A 21,874-nucleotide genomic window follows, 5' to 3' on the forward strand; every position below is an offset into this window, starting at 1 on the left:
CAAATTAACAAATCATTTATTGTCAAAAAAAAAAAAAAAAAAAAAAAGGAAAAGTAAAACTGAAATTAGAAAAAAAAAAAAAATTTACTATTATAAATAAAATACATTCATTCATATGTTAAATTCGTCTACAATTTTAATATTTTGTTTTTTTTTTTTTCTTTTCTTCCTTCTATACCTTTTAAATATTTTCTTTTCACAGAAAATTAAAAATTAACAATAAAACAAAAGCATTCATAGTATTATTATTTTTTTTTTTTCAAAAAAAAAAAACGAAAGCAAAAATTATACATATAAAAAATTGAATTAAAAATCAAATATTTTGCCAAAATATTTTTGCTCCATTATGTTAAATATATTTTGTGTGTGTATCTATGCATATGTGAATTAATTAGCAAAATCTTTGAATTAAAAAAAAAGTTCAAATAAAAATTGTATTTTTTTTTTTTGTATTTTACACAATATTTCCTACATTTTTTATCATTGTATCATCAATACTATTATTTTTTTTTTTCGTTGTTAATTATGAGTAAATTAAGGAAAAGTAATTAATCAATTTAAGAATAATCAATCAAATAATTTATGGAATGAAATCATTGGACATATTTGATTATTGAATTATTATGAAAATTACGAATACGAAATTAAATTACATTTCCTTGACATTCGCCAAAATTTATTTGCGATCGAATATTTTTGACCACAATCGATAATCATTGATAAAAAAAATAAACAATTTTATCATCAATCATTTTGCAAAATACATAATAATGTGTACTAATTAGAAAATATATACGCAATTAATTCTATTATGTAAAAGTTTTTGATTAAAATTGATTGAATTAACGAATTAAATTAATAAAACTTTAATTCATTTAATTATAAAAATCCGTTTTCTCTTTTTTTTTCCCCTTATTTTTGAGATTTATCTTTTTGGTTCTATTAATTACACATACATTTTTCAAAAAAATAAGTACATTTTTCCTACAAAAAAAATTAATGACATATATATAAATGAGTTTAATTTACTTATCAAAAAAAAAATCTTACTGTCATTTTATTTCAAATTTTTTTTAACTCTGATAATTTCATAAAAGATTAGATTAGGTCAAATATGATACAATTCAAGACTCATAAAGGGTCATGATAATAGATCATAAAAAGAGCTTGGTCATTTTATTGCAGTCCACAAAAATAATTCAAAAACTTTTGCAAAACACTAGCGAATATTTGAAGATTTATAGCATAGACAGTAGTGATCGGTCATTCGAAATTAACAATGACCAATTAAAATTAACAATGTCACCGATACTAATCGTATATTATAGAAGAAAATGTTAAAAAAATTAGACATTAATCATTCCACTAAGATTTGGTTAATTTGAAGTATATTGGATAGATAAAAAAGTTTGATAAGTAATTATCCGATGAGCTGACTGATAAGCATAAATTGCCACTTTTAGCTTTCATCTTTTTTTGTTATTCTTGTGCTAAGATAATAAATTATTTAATGAAATTATATCACTACCAGAACAAATTGCTATAATTATCTAAATTAATTAATTTGAAGTAAATAAGTAAAGAAATTAAAAGTTAAACCTTGATTAAAAAAAATAAAAAACAACTATGAGTATAATTTAATAACCGATAAAATAATCCTAATTTTTCATTATAACTTTATTTCATTCTATTTGATGAGTAACTATATGACTAATTAAACTAATTAAGAACTCTTCTGTTAGTTTTTTTTTTAGTTAGATTGAAAGAAAAGTGCCATGTTTATAAGATAGATGTAACAAAGTTTGGCATATTTCAATACTACTTTTTTGAATTTAATTGCTTGATTAATTGACAATGACGTCGAAATTGAGGGAAAACTGAGATAGTTGAGATATTTATTAATAAATATTAAGGAATTCAATTGTAAATTTGTTTATTGAATTTTCGTAGCGGTAGTGAAAATTATTGAATGATCAAATATAGGATGAAGTTGAACTTCCTCCAATTAAATTGATGTAATCAATCACAAAACTAAGCATTCCATTAACTGATGGAAAACTGCTAATTTTCTTATCACCGTATTGCTTTAAATTAATTTCTTTTAACTTTGAATTATCATCACTTTCACCATAATTGACAAAAATGCGACATTTATGAAGGCTTTGTCTAAAATATCATTTTTAAATTTTAATTCAAAACTTGAACAGCTGATAAAACAAAGGATAAAAAGTAATAATTTTGAATTCTTGAAATTTATAATACTAAACATCAATAGCAGTGTAATTAGTTTATCGTGAATATTAAATATTTGTCTAGATAATTTGTGAAAGCATAGTCATAATTTTAAATAATCATAATTTAAAAATTAATTAATTAATACAATTAGTGTGGAAAACGATTTAATGAAATAAAATAAAATATAAACCCATAGCCAGCAATCCACTGCAATGTGCTACGTAGCGATTCGGTAGAGCCAATTTCATTGATAGAACAACGACGAGAAATTGTTCCTATTGGACCTTTCTCGAGAATGAGCACTTTAACTGATATTAACTCTTTCAAATCTCTTTTCGCTCCCATCCGTTTGTTTACTGGTGAAGTTTGAGTTGTAGATGATAACTTCTTCAGACAAAAATGATAAATGATTATTTCATCTTCCATATTATAAAAAAAAAAATGGTGGTATTCCTGAATTATCTAACTAAGATATTAGAAATTCTTAAAATTTTAATGTTCACTGGATATTACATTTTAAATATTCTTTAAGTTTAATTCGATAATATCAAAATCAAAAGATAAATGTTTTTTTCTCTCTTTTTTTATCGTTTTGATACAATATTCTATAAAAATTGAAAAATTTCAATATAATACCATAGCTTCCTGCAATCGTTTTCTATTGTTACTATTATTTCTGTGACCTGTTGCAATGATTTCGTCAATTTTACGTTTATTAATAATATTTTGAAAATATTTATGACGTTGAATTGGATCTGGACAAAGTGCTGCTAAATCACTTGCAAAACATTCTCGATTACAACATCCTGGAGTACCTGAAAACTTTTCAAAAATTTCTTTACCTCAATTATTTTTATTCCTTTTTTTTTTTTTTTTTTTGAAAATTGTTGTTTCAATTAATTAATACTGCTGCATTCATCGTTTCTGTTTTTGTTTTTTTTTTTCTCAATTTTAGGAATATATATAAGGCACATTACAATTCAAATTTATCATAGTTATCATTTGCAACTTATATAGTGAAATATTTCAAAGTTAGTAAAAAAAAAAAAAAAAAAAAACCAAAATTAATTGAAATATTCCAAAATTAATAATAATATTCTTATCTCAACTATTCATCAAAATTTTACCATCAATATTTTTAACCATTGGTGCATTAATGGTACAAAAACGACAGATTGCGTGTTCACAACGTCCATGCACCCAAAGTTCTTTTACGGATCGCATTTTTCCACACGGTCCATCACAGGAACGGATTTCTTCACCTGTTGATGTTGTTGTTGGAGCTATAATAATTGAAAATATATTTAATTTCGTCATTGTCATTTAATATTTTTTTAAAGATAAATAAAAAGAGCACAAATTTTGATGATAAAAATAGATAAAATGATTGATACATACCTATTTCAACGCTTGTTTCTAAACTTTGCAACGGTCGTTCTTGTTTTAATTCATTTTGTTGTATTACTATAATTAGATTCACATATATACTATTTATAAAATTATTAAATTTGAGTTATGCAAATTTTGATAAATGACAAATGGGATATTACTGTTAGTTGGGAAGAAATGCTTAATGTTTTAACAGTTTACAGTTAACGCTGACAAAAGGAAAGATATAAAAAAAGGATCATTATGGATCACATTGTTATTGATTGATGAATAATATTTTTAAAAAGAAGACAATCTTTTTCGTTTTAGAATTTATTTTTAAAAAGTAATATGAAAGTGAATCAAAATTAAATCAAGATATAATTGGATCAATGCAATATGATCGATTTATATTCTAAAGCAACCACTTTTTACTAAAGAGAGCTATTATCAATTTTCTTTCCAATTAATCGATAATTTAATACTTATTCGGCCTACTCATTAACAGATTTAGCAGTAGGAATATCTAAGTAACAAGAGTATATCTAACAACGAAAGGATAAATCAATGCAAATACATTATTGATCTTAATTTTGCATACCATTTATCGGTGACTTTTCTGATTTGGAAATTACCATATCACTACTGTCAGTGTCGATATGCGTTTTATCTTTATACCAATTCAATTGAAATGTATAAAATAGCTGTCTGAATAGATTTTTGGTTAAAATGCATATTTCTACAAATTATAATATAAAAAATTTCTTAGATGATTAGGAAAAAAAAAATGGAATTAATGTCGGAAATCTTAAAATTAAAAAGTTATAAAATAATTAAAATTATGAAATTCAAAATTTTCTACGCAACAAACTACTTACTCCTTCTTTTCAGCTTTACAAGTTACTTTAATTGTACACAAATTTGGCTCAATTGGTTCATGAAATTTCTCACGTATATATTCTGGTATAAAATGTTGTATATCATTTGTTAGCACTGAAAAAAGAAGATTTTTTAAAAGTATAAATTAGTAATTTGAGTAAATTTTTTGAGTAATTTGAATTATTACCAAATTGTTTCGAGTATACTGGACGTGCTCCTTCATCTAAATGTTCCGATGATAATGCATCTTTTGCTGATGATCTATGCAAATGATTTCAAATTATTCATCAAGACAAAAATTCTTTTCCAACTATTTATTTTTAGGCTATGTGTGCTTGGCCATTTGCTTATTATTTATTTATTTATTTTTTTTTTGAAAAATTAATTTTCAACAGTTTTTTTTATCGTAATTACTTCAATGTTTTCACGATATTTTTTTGAATTAATTTACAATTCTTCCTTCCTCTTATCAAAACAAAAAAAATGAAAGAAAAGATTAAATTTCGAATGCATCAATACTTAATAAATTAGCTTATCTATTTCTAATTTATTCGTACTTCCAGCAAAAATCGGATGATTGTAATGTAGAATATGATCCCATTGTAGCCATTGATATATTAGTTGAAATAAATTTTGACAAATTTGTTTTCTAAGAAATGCCTTAAAATATGCAATAAAATGAAACGAACTCTGAATTTTTTAATGATGTCAAATTAATTAATTTTAATTAAATCAAAGTAAGTGAGAAATAATTGATTCTTTTTTTTTGATAAAGAAATATTCCGAATGACTTGAAGAACAAAGAACAACTAAGGCTTATATTACCAGCACTACTTTTGAGACAATTTCAACTGGAAGGAAAGAGCTAAAAATTAAAAGCAACCAACAAGCAACCGACTGTATGCAATAAATTATAAAAAATGTAGCAAAATCATTTAATTTATAGCGCAAAATTAACTAATAAAACAGAAAATTCTCACCTGTAATAACTGTGCCATTATTGATTATACTTACTTCCCATCAATCCATTTCAAATTTATGATATCAGATTGAAAATTGTGTCTAATTTCTGAATATTCATAACAATTTGTGAAATATAAAAAGCAACACTTACAGCTACAGCCGTATATAGAAATAGAAATTATATAGAAATCGTTCGATTAGTTCGAAATTTTGCATGAAGCCATATTTTCATCGGATATCACTTTTCCCCATGATGGTAACATAGTTTAGACAATCATGATAGAAAATTTTATAAAAATATTACACTAAATGGTTATTAAGTGATAGAAGAATAAGTGATACGATTTACCCTTTTTCAATTCAATTTTTACAAAAATTACGAAAACTAATTTTACTCTTTGACTTGCGCAACGAAGCGATGAATTTTCCAGCATCACTTTTTAAAAATTGAGCAAAAAAGTTTATAAAAATATGCATTTCATCAGCATTATGTCAGCTATGTCAATCTTCTAGATAAAATATTACCTTAAAATGTTGCCAGTATATCACACCTGCAAAAAATCAGTTAATAAGTACATTGAAAAGGATTGAAAATTGAAATCATCCAGCTACTTTTTACAATTAATAATAAACATCACCAAAATTTTATTTAAATTAAAAAAAGAATTAAAATTATTAATCCGTTGACCTAAAATTATAAACAGAAATTACTAACCATGTTGACATTATGCCTTCATCGAATATGAACCCCCTTCATCTGATTAATATGGTTTCTTAATCATGCAAATATTATGAAAATATTATCTTCAAATGCTTCTCAAACGATAAAACGACCTACAGGTGACATCAATTAATCATGTCGTGATTTTTCAATACAAAAAATGAATTTCACCAACTGATTAATACACATTGGCGATTTAAAGATTCAATTCCCATCATTTCATTACATCATAACAAAGCAAAATGTAATATATAATATAAAATGATGCAATAAAGACAATATAAAAATAATATAAAATATAATACAATAATATAATTATATAAATAGTAATAATATAATATATGATATAGTAATATTATTATATAAATGTGGTACCATTACTACATATATTATATAATATAATGATATTATTATATATAATTGTATAAATAACAATAATATATAATTTAGTAATATTAATATACAATAATATAGAATACTCAAAACAATACAGTATAATATATAATATTATATAATAAAATAATAACAGAAAAATATAAGAATGATAACATAAGAAATAAAATTATAATATAATACAATGTAATATAATCATTAGAAAATGTTATAATATAATAATTATAATATATAATATAATATTAATAAAAAAATACAATAATACAGTAATATTATTATAGTAATAACACAATTACAATATAAAATATAGCGAACTATAATAATATAATATTAAAAATATAATGTTAAATTATAACATAATATAAAATAATAATATAACAATAATACAATATAATATATGATAATAATGTGATATGATATTACATATTATAATACTGTATGATATAAAATAATATAAAATAATGCATAACAATAATAAATAAATACGATACAATAACATTATAAAATAATACAGAATGATGTAATAATATAACAAAATTTATTATAATAATATATAATACAATATAACAATAATAATATAATCTACAGCATTATAATGTATCTAATATAATACAATATAATAAATTGATATAATAATAATTATTGTATTAATAATATATAATATAGAAATAATAACAATAATAGCAATAAAAATTATTTAATACAACAATATAATACAATATATTAATATAATATGAGTATTTCATATAGAATATAATAATAAAAAAGATATATAATATAATAATAATAATTTATTATAATAACACGATAATAATATAATAATATTATAACATAATAATATAATACATAATATAATGAAATATAATAATATAATATTAATAAAATAATACAATATAAACAATAAAAAATGATAATAAAATATATAACATATACACGACATTATAGTATAACATATATAATATAGTAGTGATAAATGATATAACATAATATGATTATAGCATGACATATAATATAATATAACAAAGAAATATATTAATACATAATATTAGTACAATATGATATATTATAACATAATGTAACTAAATATGTATTAATAGTATAAGATTATATAATAATATAAAATACATTATATGTAATATAATACAATAAAATAATAGTATAGTAAATAATATAAAATAATACAATAATATATTATATACATATAAAATAATGTGATATAACATAATAGAATATAATATTATAAATATAATAAAACATGATACTCCAATATTATTATATAATAAAATGTAAATTAGAATATTATATATATTATTATAATAATAGAGAATAATATATAACATAATAATATAAAATATATGATACAATATAATAATAACTCAATATATAACATAATATATTATACTACATAATGCAATATAATAGATATAATAATTTCATTATAATACTTATATAACAATGGTACATAGAAACATATATAAGATAATAATAATATGTAATAATATAATAATAATAATATAATGGAATATATATTACCATATAATGAAATAATACAATTGTAAAATAATAAGAAATATAATAGATATAATAATTTGATTATAATACTTATATAACAATGGTACATATTAATATTAATATTAATAATATAATAATATTAATATATTATTAATAATAACATTATAATAATATTAATAAAAGTAATGCTAATAATATGCAGTAATATTAAAAATAAAAATAATATAATAAAATATAATATTATGCGATATAATTAATATCACAAATAATATAATGCAATATAATGAATATTAATATAATATAACACATAATGATAGTATTATACAACATAATGTATAATCTAATATCATAAAGTATACAACATAATACAATTTAATATTAATATATTAAGATATATATTATAATAATATATAGCACAATATAAAATGATATAATTTAATGATAATACAATATTATAATACGATAAAATATAATATAAATTATAATACAATGTATAATAATAATGTAGTAAATGTAATATAACATTATAATGTAATGCATATGATATAATAATACTATGATAATATATAATATAACACATATAATAGTATTTTAATATATAATAAAATATTAGTATAATATAATGTAATGTAATATAATATAGCAATATATAATATTACTAATATATTATATAACATAATGTATAACAAATATATATATATATATATATATATATGTATGTAAAATACAACAAAAATAAAGTGCTAAAGAGACATAGAAAAATAAAAAGCATGCAATTAGTAGAATTACAATAAAGGTATGCAAAAACAAATTAAAAAAAAAGTGACTTAATATATAAATTTTAACACTATGTGGTTACTAGAGAAAGCAACCGAAAGTGGCATGCGAAAACAAAACTGAAAAAATGGTTGGGAACTAAAATTAATATATTATTCAATAATAATGATAAGTTAAATTCATAAGCATGCGGTGAGCAAAATTACAGGAAGAACATGCAGTTATTAGAACTGCAAAAAGACCATGCAGTCAGTGAAATTACAAGAAAGGCATGCATTAACAGTAAGTAAAATTGTTGTTATTAGTGTGAGCAAAGTTAACGAAATATAAAAGCAGTAATTAAAAGTAACCCAAAATGCATACAAAAACGAAATTAAAAAAAAGCACATATTATATATAACAGTAAGTTAGTTTAACAATAAATTATATAAAGGGCATGCAGTCAGGAAAGCTATAAAAAATGCATGCAACTAAACAAATAAGAAGTGGGATTCAAAATTACAATTAATCCAAAATATAATGCAAGAATAAGAACTGAATTATCAAAAAAGCATGCAATTATTGGCACTACATTGAATGCATGAAAAAAGAAATTAACAAAAAAGATTGAGAACTCTAATAATAAACTGCTATCCAATAATAGCATTAGGTTAAATTGACAAAAAAGCATGCAGTCAGTAGAATCATAAAAAGTCATGCAGAAAGAAAATTTTGGAAAAGACTCAAAAATACAACTAATCTGAAATATTATGAAATAAATAAAAATTAAATCGACGAAAAAGCATGCGATAAATAATATTGTAAAAAAGAAATAACACCAAGCACAGGCATGCAAAAATAAAAAATAGAAATAAATATTAAAAAAGTTAAGGAAAAATAAGTTAATAAAAAATATGGAAAATAATGAAAGACAAACATTTAAAAATTGCAATAAAATTAAATGTGAGCAAAAAATAATTTGAAGTTAAAAATAAAAAATTTAAATAAAAAAATAATAAAAAAAGAAAAAAAGATGGACTATAAAACTAAAAGATCCATACAGATCAAAATTAATGCCAAAAATTTTTCAAGTAATTCAGAAAAATTAAAAAATCAGAAATTCAAGGCCAGGGCATACAAAATAAAATTTACGTTCAAAAGAAAAAAACGAAAACAAATAATTAGAAGCGTTTAAAAGAAAAAAAATAGTTAAAAATCTCAAAGGGAATCCGCAAATTTTTCGAGGCTTGTAAAGTACGGAAAATACGGAAAGAAAAAAAAAAGATTTCCAAAAATTCACATAATTTCACTATTTGGAAAAATATTCTAGAAATTAGAAAATGGGTTATAAGTTCAAAAATTTGTTTTGGAAGTAAAAGAACTTCAGGAATAAATCAAAAATTGGGGAAGATTTTCTTCTAAATTTCTCCGTGTTTTTATCTCACTCTAGTTTATAAGTTTTATTGGAGGTAGATATACTTTATCTACATCCTTAATTATTTACCCTACCACAAAAAAAGTTACAATATTAGATAAGAACTGATTCAATTCAAAAAAATGAAAACAAGATACTGATAATTCGATGATATCATTATTTCTCAAGTTGATAATTTAGTAGCCACAATCAGAACACCAGATTAAATGCAGAGCAAAGTTTTTAAAAATTGCCCAAGCTCCGTTAAAAACAAATTAAAAAAAAATGCTCTATTTAACTATCTATATCGAATCATCCTAAACCATTACAAAGCACTAACAAACAGAACAAGTAGAACAAAAAAACTTATTACAATTTAAATAATACAAAATTAAATGCATCAAAAGTTGCCAAAATATGGCCTAAATTCAAGCATTGTCAACCAAAAAAAAGAACTTTTAAATATTAAATAAACATAAACTTCAAACAGTAAACAATAGTTATTAGATGTTTTAAGAAAACAGAAAACTAGAAACTACTAGTAATAGCACAAAACAATTAAAAACATTAAGTTAAAAAAATGAAGAAAATAAAACAAAAAGAAAAAGAAAACATTTATAATACTGACCAAATGCAAAATAAATATACAACAACAATAAGTTTTCAATACCAAAAAAAAAAAGAAAAAGAAGAAAACAAAAAACTGAAAAGGACATAATCGAATTCAAAGTATGTTGCTACCGAATTTAGTTTTGCTACAATCAAAAAAAATCCCATTGGCAAGTTTCTTGATTTTTATCTATCATTACCAATGGCTCATTGGGATTGGTCTGTTTCGCTTTCCGAACTTTGAATTCGATTGTTTTTGTAGTCAAATTAATTTAAAAGAACAAAAAAAAAATTTTTTTGATTTTTTTTTTTAATTTTTCGTTTTTTTTTTTTTTTTTTGTTTTTTTTTTACTTTTTTTTATTTTTCTTTATTTTTCTTTTTTTTTATTTTTTACTATTTTTTTCTCTTTTGTTTTTTTCTTTTTATTTTTTATTTCTTATTTTTTTAATTTTTTTGGTATTTTTTTTTTTTTTCAAAATTTACTAACCCGCTTGACCGCCTTCGTTGGATAGAGGGTGAAGCATTGGAATAGGCAGCGACAGGCTGGCCGCGTGGGGAGTGCCGAATGGTATTACCGGCCTGCAAAAAAAATTCACTGATTGAAAAAGCTGCGAAGTCAACTTTACAAATCTTTCTGTTCCATTCTGGTCCTTTTATTTTTAAACTTCACTCCATGACTTTTCTCACCTGGAACGAAGAGGTATTGAGCATCCTCTTCTCTCCCCACAAGATTGAGCCGGCGGCGTTTAACCTGCCTTTCGTCCATTACGGCTGCACATGCCCTCGGACACCAATCGAGGGCATGGAGTTCTACCGCTGCTGTTCTCTGTGCAGCCGTAAATTCGGGTGGCAACAGGAGGTTATGGCCACAGCGTGCACAAAAACCTGAAATATATGTAATTGATGAGTCTCCCAAATTTTAAACGAATTAAATGAGCCAGAAATGATTGAAAATTCCATTTTAAAGCACTTACCGTCCTGTTTATGCTTCTTGGAGGCGTGAATGCGCCACCCCTTTAACGTTTCAAACTGCCTATCGCAGATACCGCACACTGAAATCAAAAATGTTATATGTAAAGAATGTTTATTATAGCTTGGTTGATTTTTTTGATTAAAGTAAAAGCAAGCTAAGATCATTTCACTGGTTGCAATTCTACATATGAATTACCGATAGTAATATTTCCTTCCTCTCGAACCACCGTGTACGGTTCTGCCTGTGGCACTTCCAATTCTCTTCGGAATTGGTCCGGAAGATCCCCGAAATCTGCGGGGTGAAACACTTCCGGTAATGCCACAGCCACCGTCGCATGCGTGACTGGAACCGGTATTGTGATCGTCCTTGATCTTCTGAAACAGATTCTTGTGTAATAAATGAAATTTAATACTTTCTTAAAGTTTCTTGCCTATACATTAAAATAAGGCTTACAGGACGATTTCTCGGATTGCTTCTTCCGGTTCGTCAACGCTGCTTATTTCCATTGGTGGCACCGGCACCTCAGGGCTCTCCTCACTATCATCTGGCAGAGGGGCCAACTCTGCTTCCGCCAGCCATTGTTCTTCTGCATCGTAACTGTCAGGCAGAGGAGCCCACTCTGCCTCTTCTATGTTAAATTCCGGCTCCTGAGGTGCCGGTCCCTCTTCCATATTTTGTTGGGCATTTCGCCCTTCGTAAGCCGCCAAGCGGGTGAGCAGCATGTCTTCATACTGAAAAGTTTATAATGCTTACTTATCATTCCTTTTTTCAATCTCAGTTTATTCCATTAAAACTTCAAAGCTTAATTACTATTCGGTATTCTTAACACAGATATAGCAATTAAGCAACAATACCAAAGATAAATAAAAATCATGAAATAATTACCTGCTGTTTGGCGGAAATGAATTCCTGTAATGCACGGAGCATTACAGGTGCATTCTCCAAATACCGGAGAACATCAGATATGTCCGGATGTTCCGGACTTTCTTCAGCCGCAGCAAACATTTTGCAGAATAATCCGAAACACATAATGAAATAATCTGAAATACCCGCCAAAGTTCACTTAAAATAAGCCATACATCTGTCAAATTAAAGAAATACATAATATTCTATAATATAACTTTTTTTTTTCTACAATATAAGAATATTCTACAATATGTGCAAACAATATTTCCTAAGCAATATCCTAAATAGAACTGTTACATGCAAATGTACAAATGTAACAATGGTGCACTGTCTTAACCATTATTAGAGAATCGTGACTTTTATGTGCTACGAAAGTGATACGTATAGATGAGATAATCTATGTGATCAAGCAACTTATGTCAGTACTCTTTAGTGCGAAAAAAAAACCTTTTTTTTCTTTATCTGCTTTTTGAGCATCTTCTTAGTGGTAGTGCACGAATAGAACTACTCAATCTTTGGATCATTTCTAATCTTTTCTTTTAATTAATGTTGATTTCTTCTTGATTTCTGTTCTAATGTATATAAACTAGTAATTTGAAATATCATTAAATTTGAAATTGCATAATATGCAACAATATAAGCGATTATTTGCTTTTGTAAAGCTCCCGACAATTTCAGAAACAAACTTCATCCACTTTATCATTGTCATCATTAGATATTAGCATTTCTTATTTAGGTATCTAAATGATATATATTAGCAAGTGAATTGCTTCTTAATCTCATAATAATTATGAACAAACAATTTGTCATTTCCCTAGTCGGCCATCATTTATTGTGCATGCATTACATTACTATATTTCTGTTGGATTTTACTTAAAAGAGCAAGAAATTTTAAATATATAAATAACTTTCGCTTCTCTCATGTTTTATTGCTATTTTTTTTGGTACTTGTATCATTTTTTAACTTTATTATTATAGTTATTTTCATGCTATTAATGACAACAGTATTATTTAATCATTATGATTATTATTACTATTTAGAATATATTCTGCGCATTCATATTTCTCTTGGTTATGTCAATTTATTGAGCTTGATATTTCACATAACGTCATAAATTGTCGTCCTTTCTTCATGTATGATTTCACGATTATAAAATAATAGCAGGAGTTTGTGTTTTTGAATGCATTTATTCCGTTTCTTTTCATCACTTGAAAAAATTACTTTTTATTTACCTTTTCATATATTTTATTTAAGATATCTCATCATTCGTAACGATAAGAACAATATGATAAATCAATTGATAATGTTTAATTATCATTTCATCTCATTTGTATTTTTGAAAATTTTTTTTATTTCTGTTCATCAATTTTAGGAAGTAACATATGAGTTGCTTGATATTTTACTTATAATAACTAGTTTAAATTCTTTTCGTACTAATTCTATGCACCATGTTTCATTTATTCAATATTCCACAGTAAATCACATTGCGACCACATAGCTGGAAAAATGAAAGAAATCGATTAGGCTGTCAACTGTTACCATGGTCATGATCAACCAATCATATGCTTACACATCGCTGGGCAATTCCTTTCTAGAGTTTCTCTTTTTCTTTCTTTTTTTCTAAATGAATAAATAAAAATATTATATTGAAGACTTCGTGATTAACTTCAGGTTAACATATCAATCAAATATTTTATTTTTCAATACATAACGAAGAATTTAGCATATTATAGAAGCAATAATTCTTAGCTTCTAATTAATAGTAAATTTCAAAATTTAGAAATATAATAGTTTCAAGTTGAAGAAAAAAAGCTATCAAAGATATTGAATTAATGTGTTTAAACTTCGAATGAATGCCTTTAAATGATGTTTTAACATATTTTTCAAATCCCTCATTGGCAAGTTCAAAGCTGTTGTTATGACAATATCAGTAGAAAGAAATCACATTTGTTGCATTATCATTAAAAGTGAGAAAATCCGGGGTGTACCGGAAGTATTCATATTGACTTCCAGCACTAACCTATCAGTGCGGAACGATTGGAGGGATGGTGATATTCCGGTCTCATTGAACAAATAACAAAGCTTAATATACCTTTAAAAAATATCATTTTAAAATGCTACCACTTACACAAAATTACCCCGCACATTCCGCACATATCTCCCACATACTTAAACCCCAAATCATACTTCCAACTTTCTCCTCCTAATCCTTCCCGCATTTCCGCAATCATGCTCCTCTCTCTCTGTCTTCATCTTCCAATTATTCCTATTACTCTATCGCATCCAATTTATCTTTCTAATTCTCTCGAAAAATACTTTTCCTCCATGTCTTTATTTCTTCATCTATCAATTTAATTTACTATTTTCCAGCACCTGACAATTTGACATTATTACACACCGCCCGATTCCCGCCAATTTATAGTATCAATGTTGCATCCTCTCAGCATGCTTCGGCTCTGTGAAACAGCATGGGAAGAAATGATTTTCATTCGATGTATTCAATGGTCAAATATTTTAAAAGTGGTGAAATGAGCTAAGGAAGATATAAGCTTAGCATTTTGCTGCATTCATTTAATACTTCAAACTTACATTTCAGATTTTACTCTTTCAAACATATTAAACATGTTACAGCAATTTATATATTATTCGAATTGCTCACATTATGGTTACTATTAATACTTTGAGTATTATCATTCATACTGCATGCAATATTTCCATAGAATAGGATGTATAGCGATTAGATATAAACAGATACGCTCGGGAATGTTTAGTCAATTGGTTGGAACTACACGAAATGTTGAGAATGATTGGAAAACAGGAGAAAAGTAAGTCCTGTTTTGTGTAACTTTCTCCTGTTGTTTAACTGTTTCATGTTAATTATAATGCTGTCATTTATATCTTCCATAGATTGTTTATTTATTTTAGCATAATTCTAGCAAGACTTCAAAATATCTTACAAATACACAATGTAACTTATGACATGAAATGGCATAATGTTTCATGCTGTTGCTAATTCTTTATAATCAACACCCATTCGTGGTTCTTTATAATCACTTATTGTTATTTGACAAGTATTGTATTACTGAAACATTATTTTGCTAATATCAAAATTCATCTAAATAGGAAAAGTTTTGATGAGAAAGTTATTTTTCAAGGGTATTATGAAATTTGAGGAGAATATGGGCAAAAAATTGTTTTTCAGGATACCATATCTCTGCTTGGCGAAGACATTCGAAGGTATTGAAGCCACATCATCACGGTTAATTTTTTTTTCTTTTTCTTTTGAAAATTTGCATTTTTTTTGGCTGGTAATGAACTTTTTCCTCGATTCTCTTCTTCATCAGTTCTTTGTCATTATCAGATTAAGTGTGAAAAGTAGTATTCATCTGATGTTTGATATGAAAAATAACTGGTTTATGGCTACTTATGGTTGGTAGAATTAAGAAGAGAAAGTAGAGAGTAATGTGGGAAGAAGTGATAAGATTTTGCTTACTAACCGTTTTTGCAGTGAAAAGTTACCGAGTATAAATGAAAAAGGAACTCATTTCTACTTGAAAATAACTGTTAAACAAGTTTGTCTTTCAGGTTGGAAATAGTTAAAATATTGGCCAGTTTTTTTATGAAAGTAATAGAACGAACGCCAAGCGAACTGGCAACTTGTGTTTATTTGTGTGTGAATAAACTTGGCCCAACATATGAAGGAATGGAGTTGGGCATTGCTGAAGGAGCTTTAATGAAAGCCATCGCCCAAGCGACTGGTCGTAAGGTGTTTTAACTTTGTAAAAAACTTATTTGGAAGTTGTAATTTTGGAAATTCTATCATAGTTTCGATTCAAATTATGAAAACAGTGGATATTTAAGATTGATAAACTGAAGGAGGATCTAAACCAAAAAGGAGATTTGGGTTTGGTTGCGCAAATGAGTCGAAGTAATCAGCGTATTTTGTTTACTCCGGCTCCTCTTACTGTAACTGCAGTTTTTCATAAACTGCAAGATATGGCAAAAACTTCCGGACATATGGTAAGTGTATATGGAACAGAGTAAATGAAATGGAATTTCATGTTTCTTGCTTCGTTAACTTTTAACGAATTTAATTTCGAGAAAATAGGAATTTTGTTTTAACATATTAGAATTCTTGCGAAAAGTTCATTAATTTATATCACGGGCCTTTTTGGAAATTAATGCACTCGGCAACATACGGTCTCAATTTATGGCAACAGTGAGTTTTTCCATCCTGTGAATAACAAACTGCTTGTTCTTCTACCTATTCTCTTATTTCCTTATTTCGTGGATTCCAGGCAATGAATAAAAAAGTGGATATGATCAAATCACTTTTGGTTTCATGTCGTGACTGTGAAGCTCGTTATCTGATAAGATGTCTGAGCGGGAAGCTGCGAATTGGTTTGGCAGAACAATCAATACTTGCAGCTCTTGCAAACGCATTCACTGATTTTGAAATCAAAAAAACTGGTTAGTAAATTACAAATTTAATACTTCATATAATGTGAGACTAACTAATTCTGGTTGTCTTCAGTATTTATTATAATCACTATTAAAACCATAGAATTTTGATGTGCAATTTTATATTTCAATATTCAGACAAAGAATTTTCACAAGAACTGACATATCCATTCAGGTTAAATCTCAAAATTTGTTATAGACTTCCTCGAATCTTGTGCTTCTTCAATCTCTAAAGTTTTTTTTTCCTTTCTATATTTTTATTATATTGAGGTGAAAAACTGAGCTGTGAAAAAATGAAGGAACGGCAAGCAGAGGATATATTACTATTGAGGAGTACATACAGGTAAAATTTCTATTCTTGACTGTTGATCAGTTTTTCATTCAAATGATTTTGTTTTACTTTTAGCGAGTGTCCAGATTATGAAAAAGTAGTCGCAGCGGTGCTGAATGGTGGTCTGTCGAAGTTACCAGAAAAATGCAAAATCACACCAGGTAATTAATTCCTTATAAAAAGCATTTGTAAATTATATAAACTCCCTAAAAAATTTCACTTTGCTATTATGCATCTTCATGAAGTTTTCAGTTGTGATTTATTGTTATGTCTTCTTTCTACAATTTATTTAGCTGTTAAACCTGTTAAGACAAATGAGCATGCTCTCAGGTTTCTCTATGAATTTTGCAAAACCTAAGTGTATGCTATTCCGCTTTATTCTCTTAATCTATTTATTTGGTGAGGTATACCTGTAAAACCCATGTTAGCACATCCAACAAAAGGAATTGCTGAAGTGCTAAAACGTTTTGGTGGATCTGTTTTCGCTTGCGAATTTAAATACGATGGCGAAAGAGCTCAAGTAAAAATTATTTTTTTTATCGCGAAAGTATATGTTAATTATTATTTAGTTGCACTTAACTTCGTTTTAAGAGGTTATATGCGATTTTCTATTCATATTGTTCACTAACTTTTCTCTTTTATATTATTGCACTCCACCTTTTGCCAAATGGTGACATTTGATCTTTTAACTTACTCTGATTCAAAATATTTATGAGTGCAAACAATTTATATATTATGGTTCCGTTGCAGATACATTATGATTCATCTGGTATTAAAATATTCAGTCGGAATCAAGAAAATAATACTGACAAATATCCGGATCTGAAAGAACTTTTAAAACAGATTATGGATGAGGAGACGACATCTTTTATTATTGATTCGGAAATTGTTGCATTTGATCCTATACACGAAACGATTTTACCTTTTCAGATTCTTTCCACGAGAAAGAGGAAGGTATTTTAATTAAGGAATCTCATTCTATTAATTAAAGTTGTATTTTTCTTCAAATAAAGGAGTTAGATTTATAATATGCGTCATATGTTTCGTATTCCTTAGAATTCACATAGTGCTAAGTTAGATTTGTTCATCTCGATTTTACCACTGACCAGAGGTCAACTATGATATTGAGCTTGGTTAATGTTTATATGGTGTACATCTTTTGTTTTTCTTTTTTCAGAATGTAGGTGACAGTGAAATTAAAGTTAAAGTCCATGTATTTATGTTCGATTTGTTATTCTGGAACGGCCAGTCACTAACTAAATCTCCGTACCGAAAGCGACGAGAAATGTTGCAACGGCATTTTAAGGTCGTTGCTAAAATAATTATAATACAATTATATGAATTAAGACATTGTTAATATTAACACTTAGAATGACAAATGTAGCTCCTCTTAATCTCGAGAGCATAATTCATACGCGATTTTTCATATTTTCACTTTTGATTAGGAAGTGGGAGGTGTATGTGGATTTGTTGCATCCAAAGATACGGAAGACACGGAACAGATTTCCGAATTTCTAGACGATGCCATAAAAGGTAACTGCGAGGGACTTATGATCAAAACGCTTGATGTTGATGCTACGTATGAAATAGCGAAACGATCACACAGTTGGCTAAAGGTTCATCCTTAAACCGAAGAATTTGGTTGCTGTATAACATTCGTTTATCCATGGTTTCTAATACCCATGAAAATATTATACTTTAATAAGGAGTTGTATCTACATTTCTGATACTATAATGGTAACTTCAGTAAAAAAGTATTTAGCATTAAAAATGTCTCAGTGAGAGTTAGTCGATATACATTGTCTTTTTGTGATGAAATACTTGACACGTAGTTATAGCTTAAAAAGGATTATTTGGACACAATTGGAGATACTGTTGATCTCACCGTTATTGGTGCATTCTTTGGTACGGGTAAAAGGACAGGTGTTTATGGTGGTTATTTACTGGCATGCTATAATCCAATAAATGAAGAATACGAAAGTATTTGCAAGGTATATTGCATATCTTCCTGATGCATCGTTTTTTTCATTTATTTAATTTGAACTGGAAAATTGGTATGCAGTCATCTACATTTTTTGTTTAGATTGGTACAGGTTTAACTGATGATGACCTTCGCCAACAGCACCAGTACTTTGAAGAACTCAGGATCGAAAAGGTTAAAATTTTCAATAAATTGTTATTTAAGTAATCTTTCCACCCTTATTTGATATCCTCAACCATTGAATCGTTCATCGTCACCGAGATACTTTTAACTTTTAACATCGGATACTTTTCCTGGAATGATTTATTATGTCTAAATAAACATTAATATTTGACAAATTAAAGTTATATCGATCAATAAATTCGGCTAGCTAAGCATTTTTTCATTGTTTTTATATTTTTCTACTTAGTACAGAGCGCTAGACATTTTTAATAGAATTATTTATTCTTCCATGCTATTTGTTATTTAGACAAATTAAAATTTTCCAATATCACTCTGCTGAATAATTTCAATATTTGTTTTACTTAACAGTTTGCTGAACAGTCATTTTTGTTATTGTTTCAGGCTCGTCCTTATTATTCTTACGATAGCTCATTGAAACCAGATGTATGGTTTGATCCGAAAATTGTCTGGGAAGTGAAAGCAGCTGATTTGTCAATATCTCCTAAACATTTTGCTGCCAGAGGAATCGTTAGTTTTGAAATGATATCAAATTATTTCCTGAGGGGAAAATATTCATCACTCTGCATATATATGGTTTTTTCAATGATTGTTTTATTTGTTTCGTAGATAAAATTTTTCATATTTTATTTTTCAAATTATTTTCTTTTTGAGGTAGATCTGGAAAAAGGGATCTCACTGCGATTTCCTCGATACATTCGGAGACGTACTGATAAAACACCGGAGGAAGCTACCACTTCACAGCAGGTTTGCCTTCAAAAAAAAAAAAAAAAAAAGAAAAGGGAAAAAATACAGATTAAATCTTTGTAGAATTCTCTGTAAATTGGTTTTCTTTGTGGTTTAATTAATATAATGAAATTTAATTAATATAATAAAATTCTTGAAAACTCTTCTGTGATTTCAGATAGCGGATATGTACAACAACCAGGAACAGATCAAAAATAAAGTAGCAAGTAGTGCTAATGATGATAATACTGATGACTACTACTGATTTTGCTCGTTCTTTGATGATGTTATTTCATGGCTAGTGCTCAAGTAGATCTTCTTAAAAAAGCAATTATGAACTGTCATATAAAGTAGATGAGGAAAGTTAGAAAAGGAAGGAAATGTGACGGTGGGTCAAGAAATATTTGTATTTATGTGCATGTAGTTCATTTCATTATTCTAAATGATTGCCTCTCCATTAATTATCGTAGATATTTCACCAAATTCTATTGCACTAGATTTTTGCCTAAATTTTGATCTGTTTAAATTTTTCTATTGCAAATAAATGTTGGCTATTTTATTATACATGACATCATGCATCTTTGCATTTAAAAATAAGTCATTTTCTAACATTTGAAAATTTTATTCAAGAATATTACAAATTTAGAAAACAGATTAACACAAATTTTTTTAATGCTTAAACATGACCTACAAACTAAAAAATATCACTTACGCAATAACCATTTTGCATTGAAGGATTTTAATAAATACAAAAAAATATATTACAAATTAATTATCTGTGAGGTTAGTGTAAGTTTTCTATCCAAAAAATTTTAATATATCATGTATTTCAATTTGCTTCAATTCTGCTTTGCTTCTTTTAAATTGATGTATTTGAAATGACTGGGAATGATTAGAATTCAATTTTTAAAACTTAATGTGTCATTTAAAATAATTATGATTTGTCGGGTTTTTGTTATATGGAGCTTTTTGCCCCTTTGCTTTTTTCTGAATTATTATAAAAAAAAAAAAAAAACGTATGAGAAAATAATTAATACTCAATATGGTTAATATAAGCATGGAAAGTTGAATTATTACAGTCTTGATTTTAGGATGGAAAAGAGCCGCCCGACTGTTTTTCTTTTCATTAGTAACATTTTTATTTTTGAAAAAATTTATTGCAAAATTCTAACTTAATTTTTGAATATTGTGATAATCCAGAAAAGGATACAATTAAGCGGCAACTGACTTCTTTCTTTTTCAAGTTTCAAATCTATCAAAATGATTCAAATTTTTTGTAAACTTACGTTTTCGTTTTTTTTTTTCTATTTTCCTTCTTTTTTTCTCAGTTTTTTTTCTCGTTTAATAAACACTCAAAATAATTATAAGTAAATGTTATCAACATTAGCAAAAATTGTGTAAGGATGAAAAAAACAGGAAGGAATAAAATTTCAATAAAGACATTGGTTAAACTTGAAATTTTTT

At 26.4% G+C, this 21,874-nt stretch overlaps 3 protein-coding genes across 4 annotated transcripts; 1 reads left to right on the plus strand and 2 right to left on the minus strand.

Moving 5' to 3' along the window:
- Positions 1-1,973: 1,973 nt before the first annotated feature.
- Bm17548 (Uncharacterized protein) lies at positions 1,974-5,092 on the minus strand (the record flags this gene model as incomplete). The annotated part of the gene is made up of 9 exons (XM_043079296.1): positions 1,974-2,166; positions 2,426-2,622; positions 2,872-3,050; positions 3,363-3,518; positions 3,634-3,699; positions 4,205-4,311; positions 4,482-4,596; positions 4,670-4,743; positions 5,040-5,092. 9 exons carry the CDS (start codon positions 5,090-5,092, stop codon positions 1,974-1,976), a joined length of 1,140 nt encoding a protein of 379 aa, XP_042935230.1.
- A 5,873-nt stretch (positions 5,093-10,965) lies between these two features.
- Bm17549 (Uncharacterized protein) lies at positions 10,966-12,853 on the minus strand (the record flags this gene model as incomplete). Its single annotated transcript, XM_043079297.1, has 7 exons — positions 10,966-10,996; positions 11,339-11,430; positions 11,603-11,736; positions 11,826-11,903; positions 12,020-12,198; positions 12,278-12,555; positions 12,710-12,853. 7 exons carry the CDS (start codon positions 12,851-12,853, stop codon positions 10,966-10,968), a joined length of 936 nt encoding a protein of 311 aa, XP_042935231.1.
- Positions 12,854-15,494: 2,641 nt separating this feature from the next.
- Bma-lig-1 (DNA ligase, putative) lies at positions 15,495-20,675 on the plus strand (the record flags this gene model as incomplete). Of its 2 annotated transcripts, XM_043079299.1 has the most annotated exons (16): positions 15,495-15,556; positions 15,934-15,990; positions 16,317-16,497; positions 16,593-16,751; positions 17,030-17,201; positions 17,463-17,535; positions 17,599-17,684; positions 17,928-18,043; positions 18,274-18,477; positions 18,701-18,829; positions 18,969-19,139; positions 19,362-19,514; positions 19,607-19,678; positions 20,069-20,194; positions 20,339-20,431; positions 20,589-20,675. In XM_043079299.1, the coding sequence occupies 16 exons, from the start codon at positions 15,495-15,497 to the stop codon at positions 20,673-20,675; spliced, it is 1,941 nt and encodes a 646-aa protein (XP_042935233.1). The 2 variants fall into 2 exon arrangements, with proteins under 2 accessions (XP_042935233.1, XP_042935232.1); XM_043079298.1 differs by lacking the exon at positions 19,362-19,514.
- Between the last annotated feature and the right edge of the window lie 1,199 nt (positions 20,676-21,874).

The sequence above is a fragment of the Brugia malayi genome (genome assembly GCF_000002995.4).
Source record: "Brugia malayi strain FR3 genome assembly, contig: Bm_v4_Chr2_contig_001, whole genome shotgun sequence".
NCBI classification, from domain to species: domain Eukaryota; kingdom Metazoa; phylum Nematoda; class Chromadorea; order Rhabditida; family Onchocercidae; genus Brugia; species Brugia malayi.